The sequence below is a fragment of the Gastrolobium bilobum genome, unplaced genomic scaffold (assembly GCF_033153095.1).
Source record: "Gastrolobium bilobum isolate Gb01-03AN ecotype WA unplaced genomic scaffold, APGP_CSIRO_Gbil_v1 utg909, whole genome shotgun sequence".
NCBI lineage: Eukaryota > Viridiplantae > Streptophyta > Magnoliopsida > Fabales > Fabaceae > Gastrolobium > Gastrolobium bilobum.
In genome coordinates, this window is record NW_026895707.1 from 914676 (window position 1) to 936921 (window position 22246).

Sequence of the window (22246 nt, forward strand, 5' to 3'; positions counted from 1 at the left end):
CTTCCTATCTGTAAATATTCTTTTTGGATTAGATCTAGGCTTCTCACTTAAGCCCATTAGGGTCTCTATATATTGTAACTCTTTGTATTAGATTAATACACAACACATTATTTTATATTCAAGTTGGTACCAGAGCTCTTTTGTTTTGGGACCCTCGCTTTCGCTTAAAACTTCGTTCTCGCTTTAAAACCTAAGCCCACTGCTTAGGAATCCTCTTTTCTTTGCCGTGCGTCCTTCCGGCAAGCCATACAGGGCTGTAAGCTCCTTTAGAATAATTTCCAAACGCATCAGCACCTCTGACAGCCACCGGAACCGCCGTCCAGCACTGTTCAGGCCGCCGGAGAAGTTTTCCAGCGAGTTTTCGAACCAAACCACCAGTGATCAAGAGCCTCTCTTCCCGGCGACCAAGTCTGTGGAAGTTCGACCACCATCGCAGCAGTCACGTGCCGTCTTTCTCCTCTGCGCGTGGTGCTCACGCGCCACCTTCTGTCGGCGCGTGTGCAATGTTCCATTGGAATTTTCCGGCCGTTTTTGGACAGAAAAGCTCGTTGTCTCCTCCCCTTTCCAGATCTGTGATTGGATCTTTGTGTGTCTCACTTTTTGTGCGTGCCTCTTCTTGATTTGTGATCAGGTTCGTTCCTATTTACTTAGTTTATATCCTTGTGATTTAATATAATGGTAGCAACTTCTCCTGTTCATTCGGAAGTCAGTTCTCCCCCTCGTCCAGCCAAAAGTTCTCCTAATATCATCTCCACCAATGTTGGGCCCATTACCTCTTCAAAGTTGAAGGGTTCTGTTAATTACAAGAACTGGGCCACCTCTGTTCGAGTTTGGTTCTTTGGACAGGGACATGGGAACCATCTCTCGACTAAATCTACTGATATTCCCAAGGAAGAAAAATCTGATTGAGAAAGGATTGACAACCAGCTTCTGAGTATCCTTTGGCAGTTGATTGATCCAGTCGTCTTGGACATCTTCTATTCTTTTCAAACTTGCACTAAAGTGTGGGAGGAAGCAAAACACCTCTACACTAATGATGTTCAGCAGCTCTATTCCATCATGTCTCAGTTTATGGATCTGCGCAAATCATCTGACACTCAGATGGAGACATATGTTGGCAAAAGTCGATCTCTGATGCAGGCATATTTGGATATGTTGCCATACCCTACTGATGCGTCTGCATATCGGAAATAGGTGGAACGTCTCTTTACGGTTGCCACACTTTCTGGTCTTCCTGAAGAATATCATAATGTCCGGGATACTATCTTGACCAGTGGGGATCCTGATCTATCAATGACGTATCAGCGTCTTCTGAATCTTAATAAGAGATCTGCTCCTGCATCATCTATTGTTGCTGATTCCACTGCTCTAGTTTCTCGTACTGATTTTCGCGGGAATATTGGAGGTGGTCGTGGACGTGGCTCAGGAGGACGTGGTCAGCGACCTCGTTGTCATTATTGTCAGCAACTCGGTCATTATGAGGAACGTTGCTACACAAAGTATCCTCACCTGCGACCCTCTCATGCTGCTAATATAGCTCAATCGGATACTGCTTCAACTAGTACAGTCTCTCTCTCCTCTGAAGACTATGCAGCACTCCAGACCCTTCTCAGGAAGGCTTCTCCTCAGTCTCAGCCCTCTGCTTCAGAAACTGGTAATCCCGTTGCTTGTGTTTCTCATTCTGCATCACTTGGTCCTTGGATATTTGACTCAGGTGCTACTGATCACCTTTGTGGTAATAAGGAACTTTTTTCATCCCTTACATATTCTGATAATTTACCCTCTTTTACTCTTGCAGAAGATGGTTCCTCTTTTATCCGGTCTTCAGACTTTAGATTGTCAGTCATGTCAGCAAGGGAAACACATACGCTCCTTCTTTGCTAATCGAGTCAATAAATGAGCTAATGCTCCTTTTTCAATTATTCATTAAGATATTTGGGGTCCTAGTCGTAGTGTATCTGTTTTAGGTTTTCGGTATTTTGTTACCTTTATTGATGATTTTTTACGTTGTACTTGGATTTATTTAATGAAAAACCGTTCTGAGTTATTTTCTATTTATCTAAAATTTTCTGCTGAAATTCATACTCAATTTGGTGCTTCTATTCGTATTTTACGTAGTGATAATGCTGAGGAATATGTTTCTGTTAACTTTTCCAATTTCTTAGCCACACAGGGTACTTTACACCAAACTACTTGTTCTAACACTCCACAACAAAATGGAGTAACTGAACGTAAAAATAGACATCTCATTGAGACTGCACAGAGTCTTCTTATTCACATGCATGTTCCTCTTCACTTCTGGGACGATGCAGTCCTTGCCTCTTGTTTTCTCATCAACCGTATGCCTTCATCTGTGCTTAATAATGACATTCCTTTTCTCATCAACCGTATGCCTTCATCTGTGCTTAATAATGATATTCCTTATAACTTATTGCTTCCAGATGTTCCTCTCTATCCTCTATCCCAACATGTCTTTGGTTGTACCTGTTTTGTTCATGATCTCACTCCTGGTAAGGACAAGTTAACATCCAAAGCCTTTAAATGTATTTTTCTTGGTTATTCTCGTCTTCAAAAGGGTTATCGTTGTTATTCTCCCAATCTTAAGCGTTACTTTGTTTCTGCTGATGTCATTTTTCTTGATCAACAACCCTTTAATTCTATCCCATCTCAATTGTCACAGGTTGATCATGTTCTTCCTGTTCCTTTTCTTGACTTGTCTTTGCCAGCTGCAGGTGCTTCTATTCCAGATGAGCAATCTATTGCTTCCATACCTGAGGACCGTCCACTTCTCACCTATCAGCGTCGCAAAACTGTGCCTCCTGTCGACTCGACTCTTGCTGACTCATCGCCCACTGCTGTTGATTCTTCCCCTCCGGCTCCTTCACCAGAGGCTCTTCCCATTGCTCAAAGAAAAGGTACACGTACTACTCGTAACCCTTATCCTCTTTATACCTTTTTGAGCTATGACCGTCTTTCTCCACCTCATTTCACCTTTGTTCCTAGTTTTTCTTCTGTTTCTATTCCTAAGACCACAGGTGAAGCACTTTCCCATCCAGAGTGGCGCCAAGCGATGCTTGATGAGATGACTGCACTTCATTCCAATGGCACTTGGGTCCTTGTTTCTTCTCCGTAAAGAACCAATTCAACCCAAAAGCTTAAGTTGTTGGGTGATGCTACATTAATGGTTTTATATATCTCAACACGCTCCCTCACACGAGAGCCCACTGGGCTTGAAGGGTGGACGATGCACAAGCCCACTTACCTGTGCGAAGAAAGAAATTTTACTAGAGAAAGTGGGGGGCGGCGAGGATCGAACCCGGCACACGAGGCTCTGATACCATGTAAAGAACCAATTCAACCCAAAAGCTTAAGTTGCTAGGTGAGGCTACATTAATAGTTTTATATATCTCAACACGGGGAATCAAGACAGCTTTTGTCAACTCTAATGATCAACTAGCGGATATCTTCACTAAAGCTCTGAGAGGTCCTCGGTTTGAATACATTTGTAGCAAGCTTGGTGCTCACAATATATATGCACCAGCTTGAGGGAGAGTGTTAGAATAGATATGATTAGATTTGAATAGATTACTTTCTATCTGTAAATATTCTTTTTGGATTAGATCTGGGCTTCGCACTTAAGCCCATTAGGGTCTCTATATATTGTAACTCTTTTTATTAGATTAATACACAACACATTATTTTATATTGAAGTCTTCTCATTCAGATTTGGGTCATTCAATAATGGATTATCTTCTTGCTTGGGTTCATCTTTAGGTTTCTTCTCCTCCTTTATTTCAATCTCTTCTTATTCAAGAGTTGGTAGTAAAACAGAATGCCTTATTTGTTTCTTCCCTTGTTCTTCCAATTTCATCTAGCATGCAGCTATTAGAGGAATTCGTTTGCTGTCATCCATTGGGTCTTTGTGATAGGCCTTCTCCATCCTCTAAAAGCAAGATTGTTGGGCATCTTGTTCTCCTTCACGCTATCCAATTTAAAGTGAGTAAACAGAATTCCATACTCAATCTCATAGATACATATCGAATTTTGCGAAAGCCATATTCGATGATAGTACTTGAATATAAAATAATATGTTGTATATTAATCTGATACAAAGAGTTACAATATATAGAGACCTTAATGGGCTTAAGTGAGTAGCCTAGAACTAATCACAAAGGAATAATATTTACAGATAGGAAGTAATCTAATCATATCTAATCTATCTAATCATATCTTATCATATCTAATCATATCTATTCTAACACTCCCCCTCAAGCTGGTTGTATATATTGTGAGCACTAAGCTTGCTACAAATGAATTCAACCCGAGGACCTCTAAGAGCTTTAGTGAAGACATCCGCTAGTTGACCATTAGAGTTGACAAAAGATGTCTTGATTTCTCCTAACTGAATCCTTTCTCAAATGAAGTGACAATCAATCTCTATATGTTTAGTTCTCTCATGAAATACAGGATTAGAGGATATATGTAACGCAGCTTGATTATCACAAACGAGTGTCATGGGTTGTTTCTGTTCACAAAGACGAAGCTCCTGAATCAACTGCTTTAACCAGATTAACTCACATGTAGTAACTGCCATTGCACGATATTCAGCTTCTGCACTAGATCGAGCAACAACAGGTTGTTTCTTGCTCTTCCAAGAAATTAAGTTTCCTCCAAAGAAGACACAATAGCCAGAAGTAGAGCGCCTGTCTAAGGGTTATCCTGCCCAATCAGCATCTGAATAACCACAAATTTCTGTATTTCCCTTATCTGAATACAACAAACATTTTCCTGGTGCTCCTTTGATGTATCAGAGGATCCTCACAACAGCATCCCAATGAGAATCACAAGGGGAATCAAGAAACTGACTAGCCGTACTAACAGCGAAAGAAATGTCTGGCCTAGTCACCGTAAGATAATTGAGCTTCCCAATTAGCCTCCGATAACGACCTGGATCAGATAACGGCTCCCCCTGTCCGGGCAATAACTTGACATTGGGATCCATGGGTGTATCAATTGGTTTACACCCCAACATACCAGTCTCTTCTAGGATATCCAAGGCATACTTTTTGACAGATAGAAATGCCCTGTCTAGATTGTGCTACCTCAATTCCCACGAAATAACGCAGCTTCCCGAGGTCCTTTGTTTGAAATTGACTGAATAAATACTGTTTTAACTGACGAATTCCAGCTTGATCACTCCCGGTGAGGATGATGTCATCAACATAGACTAACAAATAGATGCACTTAGCAGGAGATGTGATCCTATAAAATACAGAGTGGTCAACTTTACTGCAAATTAAGCCAAACTCCTGAACATCAGAACTGAAGCGACTGAACCATGCCCGAGGAGACTGCTTGAGACCATATAAGGATTTGCGAAGACGATACACCTTCCCAGACTCCCCCTGAGCAACAAAACCAGGTGGTTGCTCCATATAAACTTCTTGTAAATCACCATGAAGAAAGGCATTTTTGATGTCAAATTGAAGGAGTGGCCAGTGACGAACAGCAGCAAGAGCAAGAAATAGGCAAACTGACGCCATCTTAGCGACCGGAGAGAATGTATCGCTATAATCAAGGCCGAAGATTTGAGTAAAACCGTTTGCAACTAGGTGTGCCTTGAGTCGATAAACATGGCCATCAGGTCCAACTTTCACAGTAAACACCCAGCGACAACCAACTATAGACTTCTCTGGAGCAGCAGAAACAAGGTCCCAAGTGCCATTGGAATGAAGTGCAGTCATCTCATCAAGCATCGCTTGGCGCCACCCTGGATGGAAAAGTGCTTCACCTGTGGTCTTAGGAATAGAAATAGAAGAAAGACTAGAAACAAAAGTGAAATGAGGTGAAGAAAGACGGTCATAGCTCAAAAAGATATAAAGAGGATAAGGGTTACGAGTAGTACGTGTACCTTTTCTTTGAGCAATGGGAGGCACAGTTTTGCGATGAGTCAGTAAGAGTCGAGTCGACAGGAAGCACAATTTTGCGACGTTAATAGGTGAGAAGTGGACGGTCCTCAGGTATAGAAGCAATAGGTTGCTCATATGGAATAGAAGCACCTGCAGCTGGCAAAGACAAGTCAAGAAAAAGGACAGGAAGAACATGATCAACCTGTGACAACTGAGATAGGATAGAATTAAAGGGTTGTTGATCAAGAAAAGTGACATCAGCGGAAACTAAGTAACGCTTAAGATCGGGAGAATAACAACGATAACCCTTTTGAAGACAAGAATAACCAAGAAAAATACATTTAAAGACTTTGGATGTTAACTTGTCCTTACCAGGGATGAGATCATGAACAAAACAGGTACAACCAAAGATATGTGGGGATAGAGGATAGAGGATAGAGAGGAAGGGGATAGAGGATAGAGAGGAAGTGGATAGAGGATAGAGAGGAACATCTGGAAGCAATAAGTTATAAGGAATGTCATTATTAAGCACAGATGAAGGCATACGGTTGATGAGAAAACAAGAGGCAAGGACTGCATCGGCCCAGAAGTGAAGAGAAACACGCATGTGAATAAGAAGAGTCCGTGCAGTCTCAATGAGATGTCTATTCTTACGTTCAGCTACTCCATTTTGTTGTGGAGTGTGAGGACAAGTAGTTTGGTGTAAAGTACCCTGTTTGGCTAAGAAATTAGGAAAGTCCACAGAAACATATTCTTTAGCATTATCACTACGGAAAATACGAATAGAGGCACCAAATTGAGTATGAATTTCAGCAAAAAAATTTTGATAAATAGAAAACAACTCTGAACGGTTTTTCATTAAATAAATCCAAGTACAACGTGAAAAATCAACAATAAAGGTAACAAAATACCGAAAACCTAAAACACACACACTACGACTAGGACCCCAAATATCTGAATGAATTATTGAAAAAGGAGCATTAGCTCGTTTATTGACTCGATTAGCAAAGGAGGAGCGTATGTGCTTTCCTTGCTGACATGACTGACAATCTAAAGTGTGTAGACCGGATAAAAAAGGAACCATCTTCTGTAATTTTGAAAGACTAGGATGCCTGAGGCGACAGTGGATGAGTTGTGGAGATTCTGAGAGAACAAGCAACGGAAGGACTCGGCATAACCAGGTAGAACAGACCCCGTGAATCACGGCCCACTCCAATCGTCTTCCCCGTACCCGGGTCCTGCACAGAAACAGAATGGTTTGAGAAAGTGACAATACAGTTAAGAGAGTTGATCAATTTACTAACAGATATTAAATTATAAGGGATGTTAGGAATGTAATAGACAAATGTCAAGGTCAATGAGGAGGTTGGACAGATTTGTCCAATCCCATGAACAGGAGCCTTAGTGCCATCAGCAAGGGTAAAAGAAGGTAAATTATCAGAATATGTAAAGGATGAAAAGAGTTCCTTATTACCACAGAGGTGATCAGTAGCACCTGAGTCAAATATCCAAGGGCCAAGTGATGCAGAATGAGAAACACAAGCAACAAAATTACCAGTTTCTGAAGCAGAGGCCTGAGACTGAGGAGAGACCTTCTTGAGAAGGGTCTGGAATGCTGCATAGTCTTCAGAGGAGAGAGAGACTATACTGTTAAGAGTGTTAGTGTTAATAGTGTAGAAGTCCCACATTGAGTGTGTCTCTTTGTATTCTTCAATTGGTTTGCTATATAATAGCACCAATGTTGTGTAGTTTAATACAACAAGGATTACTAACATTTCCTCTTGTATCTATGACAATTAACATGGTATCAGAGTCTCGCCGCCCTCCACTTTCTCTTGTGGCGTTTCTTAGCACAGGTAGGCTGGGACTGTTGCATTGTCCACTCTTCAAGCCCAATGGGCTCTCGTGTGAGGGGGCGTGTTGAGATATATAGCCTCACATTGGTTGTATGTGCAACTAATGTGACCTTTATAAGGTCTTGGGCACTCCCACCCTTTGAGCTAGCTTTTGGGGTGGTGTATCCCAAGGTTCTTCACATGTACCATTTGAAGCAGAATCCGATTGAGCTATATTAGCAGCATAAGAAGGTCGCAGGTGAGGATACTTTATGTAGCAACGTTCCTCATAATGACCAAGTTGCTGACAATAATGACAACGAGGTCGCTGACCACGTCCTCCTGGGCCACGTACTCCCTGGCCTCTACCACGACCACGTCCACCTCCAATTTTCCCGCGAAAGTCAGTACGGGAAACTAGAGCAGTGGAATCAACAACAGCAGACGATGCAGGAGCAGATTTCTTGTTAAGATTCAGAAGACGCTGATACGTCATTGATAGATCAGGATCCCCACTAGTCAAGATAGTATCCCGGACATTATCATATTCTTCGGGAGACCAAAAAGTGTGGCAACCATAAACAGACGTTCCACCTGTTTCCGATATGCAGAAGCATCAATAGGGTAAGGCAACATATCCAAATATGCCTGCATCAAAGATCGACTTTTTTCAACATATGTCTCCATCTGAATGTCGGATGATTTGCTCAGAAATGATGAAATAGAACTGCTGAACATCATTAGTGTAGCGGTTTTTTGCTTCCTCCAACACTTCAGTGCAAGTTTGAAAAGAATAGAAGATGTCCAAGATGACTGGATCAATAGACTGCCAAAGAATACTCAGAATCTGGTTGTCAATCTTTTCCCAATCAGATTTTTTCCTCCTTAGGAACATCAGTAGACTTAGTCGTGAGATGGTTCCCATGTCCCTGTCCAAAGAACCAAACTCGAAGTGAGGTGGCCCAGTTCTTGTAATTAACAGAACCCTTCAACTTTGAAGAGGTAATGGGCCCAACATTGGTGGAGAAGATATGGGGAGAATTTTTGACAAGAGGAGGTGGAGAACTGACCTCCGAATGAACAGGAGAAGTTGTTGCCATTATATTAAATCACAAAGATATAAACCGAATAAATAGAAACGAACCTGGTCACCGATCAAGAAGAGGTGCGCACCAAAAATCAAACCCACAGAGAACCAACCACAGATCCGGAAAGAGGAGGAGGAGGGGAGCTTCTCTGTCCAAGACCGACCGAAAAAAGCTGCCGGAACAGTGCACACGCCCCGACAAAAGGTGGCGCGTGAGGCCCACGCGCAGAGGAGATGGGCAGCGCGTGATGGCGCGTGAGGGATGTGTTGGTGACCGGACCTCCGCAGACTTGGTCGCCGGGAGGAGACGGTCCTGATTGCGTGTGGTCTGGGCTGAAAACTCGCCGGAAAACTTCTCCGGCGGCCTGAACAGTGCCGGACGGTGGTTCCGGTGGCCGTCGAAGGTGCTGACCCGTTTGGAAAATTACTCAGAAAGGGCTTACAGCCCTAGATGGCTTGCCAGAAGGACGCACGGCCAAGAAAGAAGACTCCTAAGCAGTGGGCTTAGGTTTTAAAGCGAAAACAAGGTTTCTAAGCGGAAGCGAGGGTCCCCAGAACAAAAGAGCTCTGGTACCAACTTGAATATAAAATAATATGTTGTATATTAATCTGATACAAAGAGTTACAATATATAGAGACCCTAATGGGCTTAAGTGAGTAGCCCAGAACTAATCACAAAGGAATAATATTTACAGATAGGAAGTAATCTAATCATATCTAATCGTATCTAATCATATCTATTCTAACAATAGTCATATGTACGGCTTAAAGGGAGATCTTTCATATCTTTCGAGATCCACCCTACAATATGGGGTCAAAAAGCCAAAACAAACGATATTTTAACCCCTTTAAGTTACAAAAATAGATTCGATTTGATACTATTTATCGTAATCGATTATTTCAGATATTGGTTAGCCGTATTCTGAAAAATAAAAAAAATTATTGTCTTATCAAATTATCTAACCAGCTATGAAAAATATTCAACAAAAGATAGAATTCATGCAACAATCTGTTGCGTTCTGCTCGCTGTCAATCCATTTCACAAATTGTTCGAACCTTCTCCCCAGTGACTCCAGCCGAGCGTCCTCCATAAATTTCATGAATCATTCGAACCTTCTCCTTCGTCCTTGTACAAGCCATGAACAAACTCCCAGGATTCGATAGCTTCTACACTTGTTCATAGAACTGGACCACATCTTAGGAGATTTATGCAGAAAATTGAGACAAATTTTATTGATAAGGAAAATAAAGTGAATACAGGTACTGATATCCAAGATTTCAAGAGGCTGGAATTTTATTGATACGGAAAATAAAGTGAATACAGCGACTGATATCCATGATTTCAAGAGGCTGGTCTCTCCCCGCAACCCAATTCTAATGTCACCCTTCCTCCCTCTCTGCCCTCTGTTTACTTTTATCCTACTTCTATTCTAGAGGAGTATCCTCCGAAATCTTAAAATCCTAACTATTGTATCTGATAATATCCCCTAATAACAAGTAACCAGTATCTAAAAATGTTAATTAAGATTAGGTAACATTATCTAATGTATCTAACAACATAAATTCTATTAAGGTAATTATATCTAATATATAAAACACATCTAACAATATCAATTAAATCTTTTACTAACAGGCCATATGCAACTAGATTGCTGGCCCGTCCTTCTTTTAACCTACTTTTCTTAAATAGGGGTTCCTAACATCTTCATGCAGCACCTGCTTGAATGCTAACAAACTATGGTAATCAAGAGTGATCTAATTTTGTTTTCTTTCTTTTCTTTTCTTTTTTTAAAATATTCAAGATAAAAAAGGGGGGAATCTTACTGTTCCTGCACTTGAGTAGTGTGATCCATAATGGAATTTGGGTATAATGGGATCATCAAAGCTAGCATATCTCTCTTGAAATTTTTGCAGACGATCAGGGTTCAGCGCACCAACAGGCTGCATCATATCAAAAGCATTAGTTTTTTTAAAAAAAACAAAAGTATTTTCCCTTGAACTGATTGAAGCAACATTCATGATAACCTTTGAAAGATCTCGGTAAGAAGAAGGGTTAGAAAGATCCAAGCTCTCTGAGATGTAATCAGAAAGAATCCAGGGGAAAACCGGATACTGCCAAAAATAAATAATAATGATAAAATAAATTACAATATGAAGATAGGATTAAAGAGTTTAATGATAGGAAACAATAAACTAAGAAAAAAAAATCACCTGCGTTAAATCATTATAACTACGCCCAGCCAGTGTATTGAGTTGCATTAAATACTCAAAATTACTGATCTGCATAAGGGCATCAAAAAATGGATACAAAACCGATGAGTGTTGAAATTATAATAGAAACAATGTGTGTGTTTGATTAGCTGTGAAAAAAGTATGTTAAAATTACTTTTAAGAAAATCAATTATGACAAAATTGATTTATGTTTGGAAATGTTAAATCATAATTGATTTTAAGATAGATGATTTTGGATTGTATACCAAGAATAACCTTTATGTATTAAATTACCAAACTAGATTCCGTGTTTTTTAACTTCACAGTGGAGATTTGCTTTGATTTTACAAATAAAAATAGGATAAACATAAAATGAACCTAAATAAGTGTATTTACACAGAATGGACCTAGACAGTGTGTCTATATACACTGAATGAACCTATACTAGTATATGCAAAGATGGCAAACTGTTGCAGATAATTGTATTTGTTTATTTATTTCCATTCTATAATCTTGTTTTGTGCTTAGCCCATTAGGTTATTTAGTCTCTTTACATAGAGAGCAATTGTACAGATGTAAAACACAAATATCAAATAATATAATCCCTTATATTTTCAACTTGGTATAGAACTCGATCCTGAGGCTCTGCTTCCGCAACTGTCGTCTTTAGAGCAGAACCCTATTTGTTTGCCTCTCGCCCAAGGTTGTCAAACTCGAGAGTCTACGCAAACTCGGAAGGGTGAACCAAAATCGTAAATCGCAGAATCGTAACTCGGATCGTAGAATCGTAACACAAGATACAAATTATATATATATATATATATATATATATATATATATAAAGTAATATAATAAGAAAATTTAATTCAACCAACTAGCAAAATAATGTCATACAATAGTCATAATCACATAATGTCTCAAACATACAAAGTCATACCACAAAAGATCAAAATCCTAAACAAAATATCAAATATGTTTTACTTAAAATCCATATTCAGAGTTATATTAGTTATATTAAATATTTTTACTTAAAATTTAATATCAAATACGTTTTCTTTTAATATGACAATTGATTTTTAAATAAAAAATGAGTTATTAATATAGATATACATAATGTTAAATTTAACTTTTAGTATAATACAATTAAATAAAGTAATAAAACATGATTCCTTACTAATAATATACTGTGCATATTTTAGAGAGAAAAAAATTATAAATGAATTTACCAAAAAAAAAAATTGTAAATGAAACGAGAATCAGAGGCACAAAAAAAAAGAAAAAAAAGAAACAGAGGCAAAAAATAAAATAAAAACGAAACAAAGTGGAGAAGATATTGAGGTGGTGGTGGAGCATCATCAGCATGCTTGCGATGTTGAGAATCTTTGATGGAGGAGACCATCATGTTCAAGCGCTTCATGGACTTGTCCAAATCAGCCACCTCTCATGACTCCGGGGCTCCCAAATTCTCCATGGAGAAATTGGAAGAGAAGAAAGACGAAGGACGACGATGAAGCACGTCGGAGAAGATGGTGGAGCAGGAGTAGCGCGACGTCGTCTCTCACTGAGCAAGGAGATTGCGGCTGAAACCAGGTATTAGGGTTTTTTGTGTTAAAAAGCCCATTTATACGATGGGTTTCGGGTCAAATTTTCGGATCCATGGGTTTTTCTCCATTTCCTTGAAATTGTTAAACTAGTAAGAGTTTACGAGTTTGCCAAAAAACACGGCGCTTCAACCGTTTGAGTTCTAAAAGTGAGTTTGCAATGAAACGGGAACGTTAAGGGTGACCAGAAGCGTAAACTCGTCCGAGTTTGCGAGTTTACTCGCGAGTTTGACAACCATGCTCTCGTCGCCATTAGCCATCACCGGAAAAAAAAAATTCGGGGACCTTTTAGACCAAGAGGACTACTGTTTGACTCCGTTTTTCCAGATCTATCAATCCACGGAGGTTTCCCAAAAAAAAAATTGTTCACGTGTTCCTGTTCATCAGCACTGTTCCCGTGTTACTGCTAGAGTCAGAAGTCATTTGGGTTTGCATTTGTGTGATTTTCACATCAAGTTGCAGTCTTTTTGGCCCTTTTTTGTTCTTTTTTGGCAGATCTGATAATTCTACCTCTGTTTGGACTCTCCGCATACCTTTGGGGTAATTTTTCCTCAATTTGAGACTGATTTGTTTCTTTTGAGGTTATTTTAGCATTATGGCGTGGTCCCACGGTGCATCTTTGGAATTTATTTCTATTTGCCGAGATGAGTTGGAGCGGATTCGGACCATGCTTGATTCTCTGAGTAAGTCATCTAGTGCTAGTGCTTTGACTGTGATTGGTATGAGTTCCACTACTCATTCTTTTCTTACTTCTTGTACTAATTTTAAACATTCTTGGATTATTGATTCTGGTGCTACTGATCATATGACTTATTGTGCTTACTCCTTTCTCTCTTATAACCCTACTATTGGCACCCATACAATAGCCGTAGCTGATGGCTCACACACGTCAGTTGCGGGTTCTGGAAACATATATTTACAGCCTTCCTTACATCTCCAAAATGCTCTTTATGTTCCCAGACTCTGCACTAATCTTCTTTCTATCCATAAAATTACCAAAGATTTGAACTGCATTGTAACTTTCTTCCCTACTCACTATGCTTTTCAGAATCTCGCCACGGGAAAGACGATTGGGGGTGCTAAGGAGCAAGGTGGGCTGTACTATCTGGTGCCAGAATCTTCTGCAGAGTATGCTAAGAATCACACCTTATTGACTCATTCTCAGTCTATTGTTGACTCTTTGATTTGGCTTCATCATAAACACTTAGGGCATCCTCCATTTCGTTTGCTTAAGTCTTTATTTCCATCATTATTTTTGTCTAAGTCTGTTGAGTCTTTTCATTGTGATGTTTGTGAGTTTGCTAAACACCATTGTGTCTCTTTTCCTTCCAGTACCATTAAAAGTGTTGAGCCTTTTGATCTTGTTCATTCTGATGTTTGGGGGTCAATCTAAAGTTTCTCATGCTTTTGGTAATAAATTGTTTGTTTCTTTCATTAAGATTGCATTCGTGTAACCTGGGTTTATTTAATGCATGAAAAATCTAAGGTACCACCGTTATTCTTTCAATTTAATAAAAAGATTGAGACCTAATTTAGTAAAAGAATTAAAAGACTAAGGTCTGACAATGATACTGAATATGTCAATCAGCGTCTTTCTCAATTCATCCAAGATCAGGGCATGATTCATGAACTTACTTATGTGTACACCCCTCAACAAAATGAGGTTGCTGACAAGAAGAATCGTCATCTTCTTGAAGTTGCTCGTGCCTTACCTTTTCATAATTATGTACCCAATTGCTACTGGGGAGATGTCATTCTTACTGCAACTTTCTTAATCAATTGCTTGCCCTCTCGGGTCCTTGACAATGTAAGTCCTATTCACTCAATGACTTCATTATTTCCCTCTGTTCCCTTTATGCAGAGTCTTCAGCCACGAGTGTTTGGGTGTGTTGCCTTTGTCCATGTTCATAAACACCATTGCAATAAGTTGAGTCCTAGGGCTCTCAAATGTATCTTCCTTGGTTATACTCCTGATAAAAAGGCTACAAATGTTATCATCCTGTTAGTCGGAAATACTTTGTCTCCATGGATGTCACATTTCATGAATCTGAGTCTTTTTTCCAAAGTCCTCATCTTTAGGGGGAGAGCAGCCGTCAATAGATTCATCACCTTCTCTCTTTGAGTCTGGACCTTCCATGTCTTCTCCTACACCTCTTCCTCTTGTTTCTGATCCTCCTGTGTCTGACCCAGCCAATACATCGAAAATATGGAGGATTGTGACACATGAGTTGGTATATCACAGGAGAAAGCAGTCCACACTGCTTCACCAGCAGCCTCAAGCGTCTAAACCACTGGTAAATCCTGAATCTCTTGTTTTTGACCTTATTATTATTACTTCTCCTGTTTCTGAACCTAATATTATTGCCTCTAATGACTTGCATGTTGCTTCCGATAGCTTACCCAGTACCTCTGATGACTTACCTATTGCCCTAAGAAAAGGAAAAAAGATCTTGTACCCAATACCTTATCTCTCAATTTGTCTCTTCTACTAATCTTTCTATGCAGCACAAAAGTTTTATTTCAGCACTAGATTTTATCTCAATCCCAAAATCAATACATGAAGCATTGAAAAATGAGAATTAGGCTCAAGCCATGCAAGATGAGATGAATTCCTTGGAAAAAAATAAAACTTGGGAGGTTGTTAATAGACCTGATGGAAAGAAAGCAGTAAGGTGCAGAAGGGTTTATGCCTTGAAATATAATTCTGATGGTACTCTTAAGAGATATAAGGCTCGGTTAGTTGCCAAGGGTTACACTCAGACCTATGGCATTGATTATGAAGAAACTTTTTTCCCAGTTGCAAAGATGAATACTATGAGAGCTTTGTTATCCCTTGATGCCCATTACAACTGGAATATGAATCAATTTGATGTGAAGAATGCTTTCCTTAATGGTGAGTTAGAAGAAGAAGTCTACATGGAAATCCCACCTGGCTTTGACTCTATGGATGGAGGAAATAAAGTCTGCAAGTTAAAAAATGCCTTGTATAGATGAAACAGTCTCCTCGTGCCTGGTTTGGGAGATTTACTAAGGTTATGATGGCCTTAGGATATAAACAGAGTCAAGGAGATCACACATTGTTTTTCAAGCACTCCAATGATGGGAAGCTAATTGTGCTCCTTGTATATATTGATGATATTGCAGAGAGACATTTTCTACAAGCACGGCTAGTCTCTGAGTTTGAAATTAAAGATCTTGGGAGATTGAGATATTTCCTAGGGATAGAAGTAGCTCATTCAAAGGAAGGAATTTTTATCAGCCAAAGGAAATATGTCCTTGATCTTCTTAAAGAAGCGGAAAAACTTGGGTGTAAACCCTCTAATACTCTTATTGAGCAGAATGACAAGATGGGATATGAAGAAGAAAGTCCTCCAGATGATAAAGGATAATATCAGCAGTTAGTTGGGAGATTGATATATTTGGCTCATACTAGACTAGACCTAACCTATGTTGTTAGTATTGTGAGTCAGTTCATGCATAATCCAAAAGAAAAACACATGCAGGCAGTGGAGAGAATTCTTCAATATCTCAAAGTCATTCCTGGTAAAGGACTGTTATTCGGGCATGATGACAATCTCTCTTTAGAAGTTTATACTTATGCTGATTATACTGGTTTCGTGATTGATCGTTGATCTACCACTGGTTATTGTATGTTTCTTTGTGGTAACTTATTAACATGGAGGAGTAAGAAGCAAGACGTGGTTGTCAGATCGAGTGCAAAGGCTGAATTTTGAGCTATGGCTCAAGGCATTTGTGAATTATTGTGGTTGAGAATTATACTTGATTATCTCAAAATAAGATGTGAAGGACCTATGAAGTTGTTTTGTGATAATAAGTCCGCAATTTGTATAGCTCATAATCCAGTTCAACATGATCGGACTAAGTACATTGAGGTCGACCGTCATTTCATCAAAGAGAAGCTTGATAGCGGGTTGATCACCATTCCATACATCTTCTGGACGTTAATTAGCTGATATTCTAACAAAAGGTCTCCCCTCAGAAAGGTTTCAAGAGCTTACTAGCAAGCTGGGAAGGATAAATATCTATATCTCAGCTTGACGGAGAGAGTTGTAAATAATTGTATTTGTTTATTTATTTTCATTCTATAATCTTCTTTTGGGCTTAGCCCATTAGGTTATTTAGTCTCTTTAAATAGAGAGCAATTGTACAGATGTAAAACACAATTATCAAATAATATATCCCTTCTATTTTCAACTCAAACCATGCCAGTAAACTCCCCCCGAGCAACAAACTAAAAAATTTGCTCCATATAAACTTCTTCTATCAAACCACCATGAAGGATTTTTTATATCAAGCAGATGAAGTTGCCAACGGAAAAAATCAGCCATTGAGATAAAGAGGTGAATAAAAGCAATTTTTGCCACTAGTGAGAATGTTCTCCATAATCCAAGCCCAAAATCTAGGTGTACTCTTTAGCCACTAGATGAACCTTAAGACGATCAATCTTGCAATAAAGACCAACCTTAAGAGTAACAATCCACCAACAACCAACAGCGAAGAGGAACTAGTTCCCAAGAGCCATTGCTATGAAATGCATTCATCTCCCAAATCATAGCCCGCCCATCTTAGTTCCCAAGTGCCATTCCTATGAAGTGCATTCATCTCACCAATCATAGCCCGCCTCCTGTCTTCACCCAAAATGGGATAATGCATCACCTTGGGAATAGATACAAATGACAAAGAAGAAAGACAAGTATAATATGGAGGCATCAAATAGATTGGCAATGGACAAACCCAAGCAAAGGAGGCCTGAACGATCCTGACCGAAGTTGACTGGAGGTGTTACATGCTGCCACACACGTGAGGGCATGTGTGGCGGCTGCTTGAGATGGGTTTTCGGTGGCTGGGCCAATCTAGACGGTGCAACTTCAATCCTGGGTGTCCAGACATGAAAAACAATGGTGGAAGATGGTGACCGGAAATAAGGATACGAGAAGCTTCTAGATGTGCATTTGGACACTAGAAGCAATGTTTGCGCGCGAGGTGTCCGAGTCATGTAGATCGAAGTCTGAATCAGATGAAATGGATTGTTGTCGGAAAAGATGCCAAAAAAGTTTTCTAGCAATGGGTGAAGGCAACAGAGATGGATGTCAGCAAGTCAAAAACGGGCCAACAAGGAGGCACAACAACTGGAAGGACCAGAAGTCTTGAAGCGCTAAAGGAAAAAATGAAAGAGCCATAAAAGAGGTGGCACCAGCATTGGAGGACTGCGACTAGAGGCAAACCAAAGGTTTAACGAAAGTCGGGCATGCCAGATAAGGAGCTCTAACTCCAAGCTGAAATATGGGAAAATATTGAATATTATTTCATGAGTCATCGTGTACAAGGGCTATAATATATAAAACCAAGCAGGAATAAACCCTAATAATTACTTTCCTAATCTCTGGGTTGGTTTTTATCAAAATAATCTATAACTTTTGTGAGAGTTGGTTCTTGACATGGTAAGAACCTCTACGAACAAATTGTCCAAGAATTCCATCCTTGTCATTCTCATTCTTCTAATAAAACAAAAGTTGAATTTAAGTATAAAATTGTCGATGACAAAGCTTTCAACACGTCGCGTACATTATTCATACTTCAATTCCACAAAAGGCTTTTGCGTTGAGATATTATAGATATAATATAAAAATTATTCAAATATTTTTACCTAACAATTTAAGTTTTTGGGAGAGTTGGTTCTTGACAAGGTAAAAAAGTATTTACCTCTCAAGCTTTTCAAATAATCTCAAGAAATAATTAAAATTACAATGCTCTAATGGTAGTTTTTAGAAAAAAAAATTATTTTCGTATAAAAAATAATTCAAAAAATTTTATGATTAAATCCAAATTACAAACATATTTGCTTTTGGAGAAAACAACTCAACCTAAAAAACAAAACCTGATTTTCAATATAATTAGGCAAATCCAAACATACACCAATATCTTTTGAAGTCTTAAAGGCACACTTTTTACCTCCCACCTTGCCCAGCGCTCCGTAAGCTGAATTCTTTTCATTAGTTGTTCAGGCCTCTGAAAAATAAATTATTGTTATTCTCAGCCCAAATGGAGAGAAATTTACAAAAATGAATAGTCACATAAAAGATATTACCTGAGTAGCTAAATATATATTATTTAAATGAGGAGGTCGTGCGTGAACAATTGCTTGATATGCATTTCTTCGCCCCTCACTACTCTGAAGAGGAAATTTTGGTAGGGGAAATAAGTACTAGGATTATAAGTTTGTAACATTTAACAATCCTTAGTAAAATGTTCAGAATTATATCAGCATTCACTGCAATTACTAATCCAATATTTTATTCCTGAAAAGTAAAAGGAAATAAAGTGGCACATTTAAAAAGTAATACCCCAAAGTCAAAGAAGAAGTTTGAACGATCCACCATAAATAGCTCCAGTGCACTTCTTCTAAGAAGGTATCTGTAACAGGAACCAACACTGACAAACAACTGAACATTTGTTTTTTCTAAATTTATACTCCATATGGATAATAACTTTACACAATAATATAGACTATCAAGCAGAAAACCTCAAGTAGCTAAGTAAAATCGGAAGAAACACATGGTTGCTTCAAGTAGCACTGATATCTCATGGTTTTAATGCTGAACTCTACTGTTTATCTAGCCCAAGTTTTTTTTTTTTTATAGAAGCATTTTATTAAAAGATAGAGGAAAGAACGAGTAGTGGAAAGAAAAATGGGATATCATCCTTGGCCAAGAAACAAATGAATAGCAAGTGTAAACAAACTCATTTATAGGAAACAGTTTTGCAAAATGTTTGCAAGCCCATCTAGGAGACTCCTTGAAAGAAACCATAAGCTGAGCATCCAATGGAAGCCAGAAAGACTATCATGTCCAATAGCAAGTCCAAAGGCAGAGATTTCCCCCTAAACCATCTCTAGCCCAATGCAGTTTAAGGAAAGCAAAGATTCCATAACATCAATGGTGAATCTAAAACTAACTAAAAACTAATGCTAATAGACAAATATCAACTACATCAATGTATAGTTAACATATACATCAATGAATATTATGACTAGTGCAGGCGATAGAATGAATAGATAATAAACAGTCAACAAAATAAATTCACCTCCGACTATAAATTTGATGAAGAGATGACAATAACCAGCTGCGATCCTTTTCTTGGTCTCCTGCCTCAAAACCGAAATTCAAACCATCCATTGTGGTGCTGGTCTCACTCTTATCAACTATGAAATTTATCCTCCTATTGGTTACCTACAAGACAATGGCAATTCACATAATGCAATACAATACCTAAGCCGAGAATACAATTTCAAATCCTTCATGCATCTTGCCCACAATAAAAATATCAGTGCAAATCTTCAACTTAACGCTTTATGGACCTCCAAAAAAAAAAGTTCCATGTATTTTGATTCTGTGAAGCAAGCAAAAGCTATAGATGTAAAATTCCAACTTCGGTAACATTTGTAACTATTGTAATTAAAATATATTATTTTATTAATAGGATAGGTCATTAGTTAAATTAGATTGGACTTATTTTAGTAAAGTAATTTTTTAGTTTAGCCTAAATATTGTAATGAATAATACAATTTTTATTCATTTAGAAACAATATTCTAGTTTTACATTCAATTTGGCTTCAGAGCTTCCAAATCTTTAGGAGACTCTGCTCCCGCAAATTAACCCAAGCCTAGCTTCATCGTGGCCTTAGTAGTAGCCGCCTTCATTGCTGCTGGTCTCATCCTTGATTTGTGCCTTCAACGCATTCAAAACTTCCTTTGTCACATTCAGTTGTTGTTATATATTGTTGTTTGCCGCCCCAGCTTTTTCAACAGGTGATCTCACTAATCATTCAATCACTGGAAACCCAACACCAGCCATCCATTCACGCACTCTCATCCGTGCCTTGTTCTTTCACCCTTCAAATCCATGCAGTGCTGCTTAGAACACACGAGGCGGATAATCAGGCCACCGTTGGGTCTAACACTGGTCTTAGTTAACTTGTCTTGGCCTCCTTGAACCTAATCTGCCCTTAGCCTGTCCATACAGCACCACCTACAAGCTCTCTCATCTCCTCCATGGCCCACCCAAACAATTAACGCATTGTCACAATGCAAACTCTGAGACCAACACAACTATACCACTACCCAGTCCATCATGTCTAATATCATGATGCCCACTCCCAATGACCTACCGATCTTACATCCAACCTATAGGCATACCGAAAAAAATAATTTGCAAAGAGCCAAGTCATTCATACTACCTTCAAGACGAGGGAAGCTAAACCATATTGAGGGAAAGGCCCTAATAAGCAGACCCAAAGTTTGATGAGTGGGACGATGGAGACTCCCTTATTATGACATAGATGTGAAATTCTATGACACCGATGATTTGTCAAAATTGCAAGTTATTTCCAACTGCCCATGAAATTCAGGACATTCTCGATAAGACTTACTCCATGAAACATGATATAGCCACTTGCCATTGGTTCAAAACAATCATTTTTTTCTACTAAAGGAACCCTCTCTCTTCCAAATTATTATGGGATCCTAGATCAATATCAATAATCTAGAAAAGGAGTGCAACAAGGATGCTTCCACCTGGCTAGTTTTATTGAAAAAGGCCACATCTTTGATTTCCTCTAAGATTTTAAACTAGAGTATGAACCTATTAAGGTTCGAATTCTAGGAAAGGATAAATTTCCTTCTCTCTCACTCGGTGAGGTTTTCTACATTGTTTGACGAGAAGAAATCCTTGTGGCTCTTATTCTCTAGTCATTACTATTGGAATATAAGACTGAAATGTATTTTTTTCATATATAGATTGACACCCCAAAGGGTTCTATTTATACATATTACAAGGTAGTTAAGGAGATGAAGTAATAAATAAAATACACAGTAACCGAAGAGGCATCACACTATTCAAAGATACTAGTAGCTAGAAACAAGTAAAAGACTCTAGAATATTCTACACTCCCCTCAAGTTGGGAGATATATATTGATCATCCCCAACTTGCTAATTAAATCCTCAAAGATGGGTTTATGTAATCCTTTGGTGAGAATGGGCTGTTTGCTCCTTGGTAGGTATATATGACAAACATACACTACCCTCCTCTAATTTTTCTTTAATAAAATGACGATCAACCTCCACATGTTTGGTTTTATCATGATGTACAGGATTTTGAGCAATACTGACTGCAGCCTTATTATCACAATAGAGTCTGACAGGTAGAGAATAAGATATCTTTAACTCTTCAAGGAGTCTTCTTAACCAGATTCCTTCACAAATGCCATGGGCTAGCGCCCGAAATTCTGCTTCTGCACTGCTTCTGGCAACAACAGTTTGTTTCTTACTTCTCCAAGTCACAAGATTTCCCCAGACATAGGTACAATATCCTGAAGTGGATCTTCGGTCCATTGCAGAACCAGCCCAATCAGCATCTGTATAGATTTCTATCATCCTCTTGTGTCCCCTTTTAAAGAGCATTCCTCGACCAGGGGTGTTTTTGAGGTACTTGAGGATTCTATAAACCGCACTAAGGTGTTTTTCCTTAGGAGAATGCATGAATTGGCTAACCATGCTAACTGCAAATGCAATATCAGGCCGAGT

General features: G+C 38.9%; 1 protein-coding gene across 1 annotated transcript in view; it reads right to left on the bottom strand.

The window, feature by feature from the left end:
• Positions 1 to 22246, bottom strand: part of LOC133292600 (BEACH domain-containing protein C2-like) — a 119384-nt gene that overhangs the window by 33051 nt on the left and 64087 nt on the right. Inside the window, exons 16-22 of the mRNA XM_061491025.1 lie at positions 19748 to 19893; positions 19009 to 19078; positions 18753 to 18836; positions 18617 to 18673; positions 11043 to 11111; positions 10857 to 10943; positions 10656 to 10772 (exon numbers count right to left, since the gene is read on the bottom strand). Coding sequence (XP_061347009.1) covers positions 10656 to 10772; positions 10857 to 10943; positions 11043 to 11111; positions 18617 to 18673; positions 18753 to 18836; positions 19009 to 19078; positions 19748 to 19893 — 630 coding nt within the window. The remainder of the gene's footprint in view (positions 1 to 10655; positions 10773 to 10856; positions 10944 to 11042; positions 11112 to 18616; positions 18674 to 18752; positions 18837 to 19008; positions 19079 to 19747; positions 19894 to 22246) is intronic.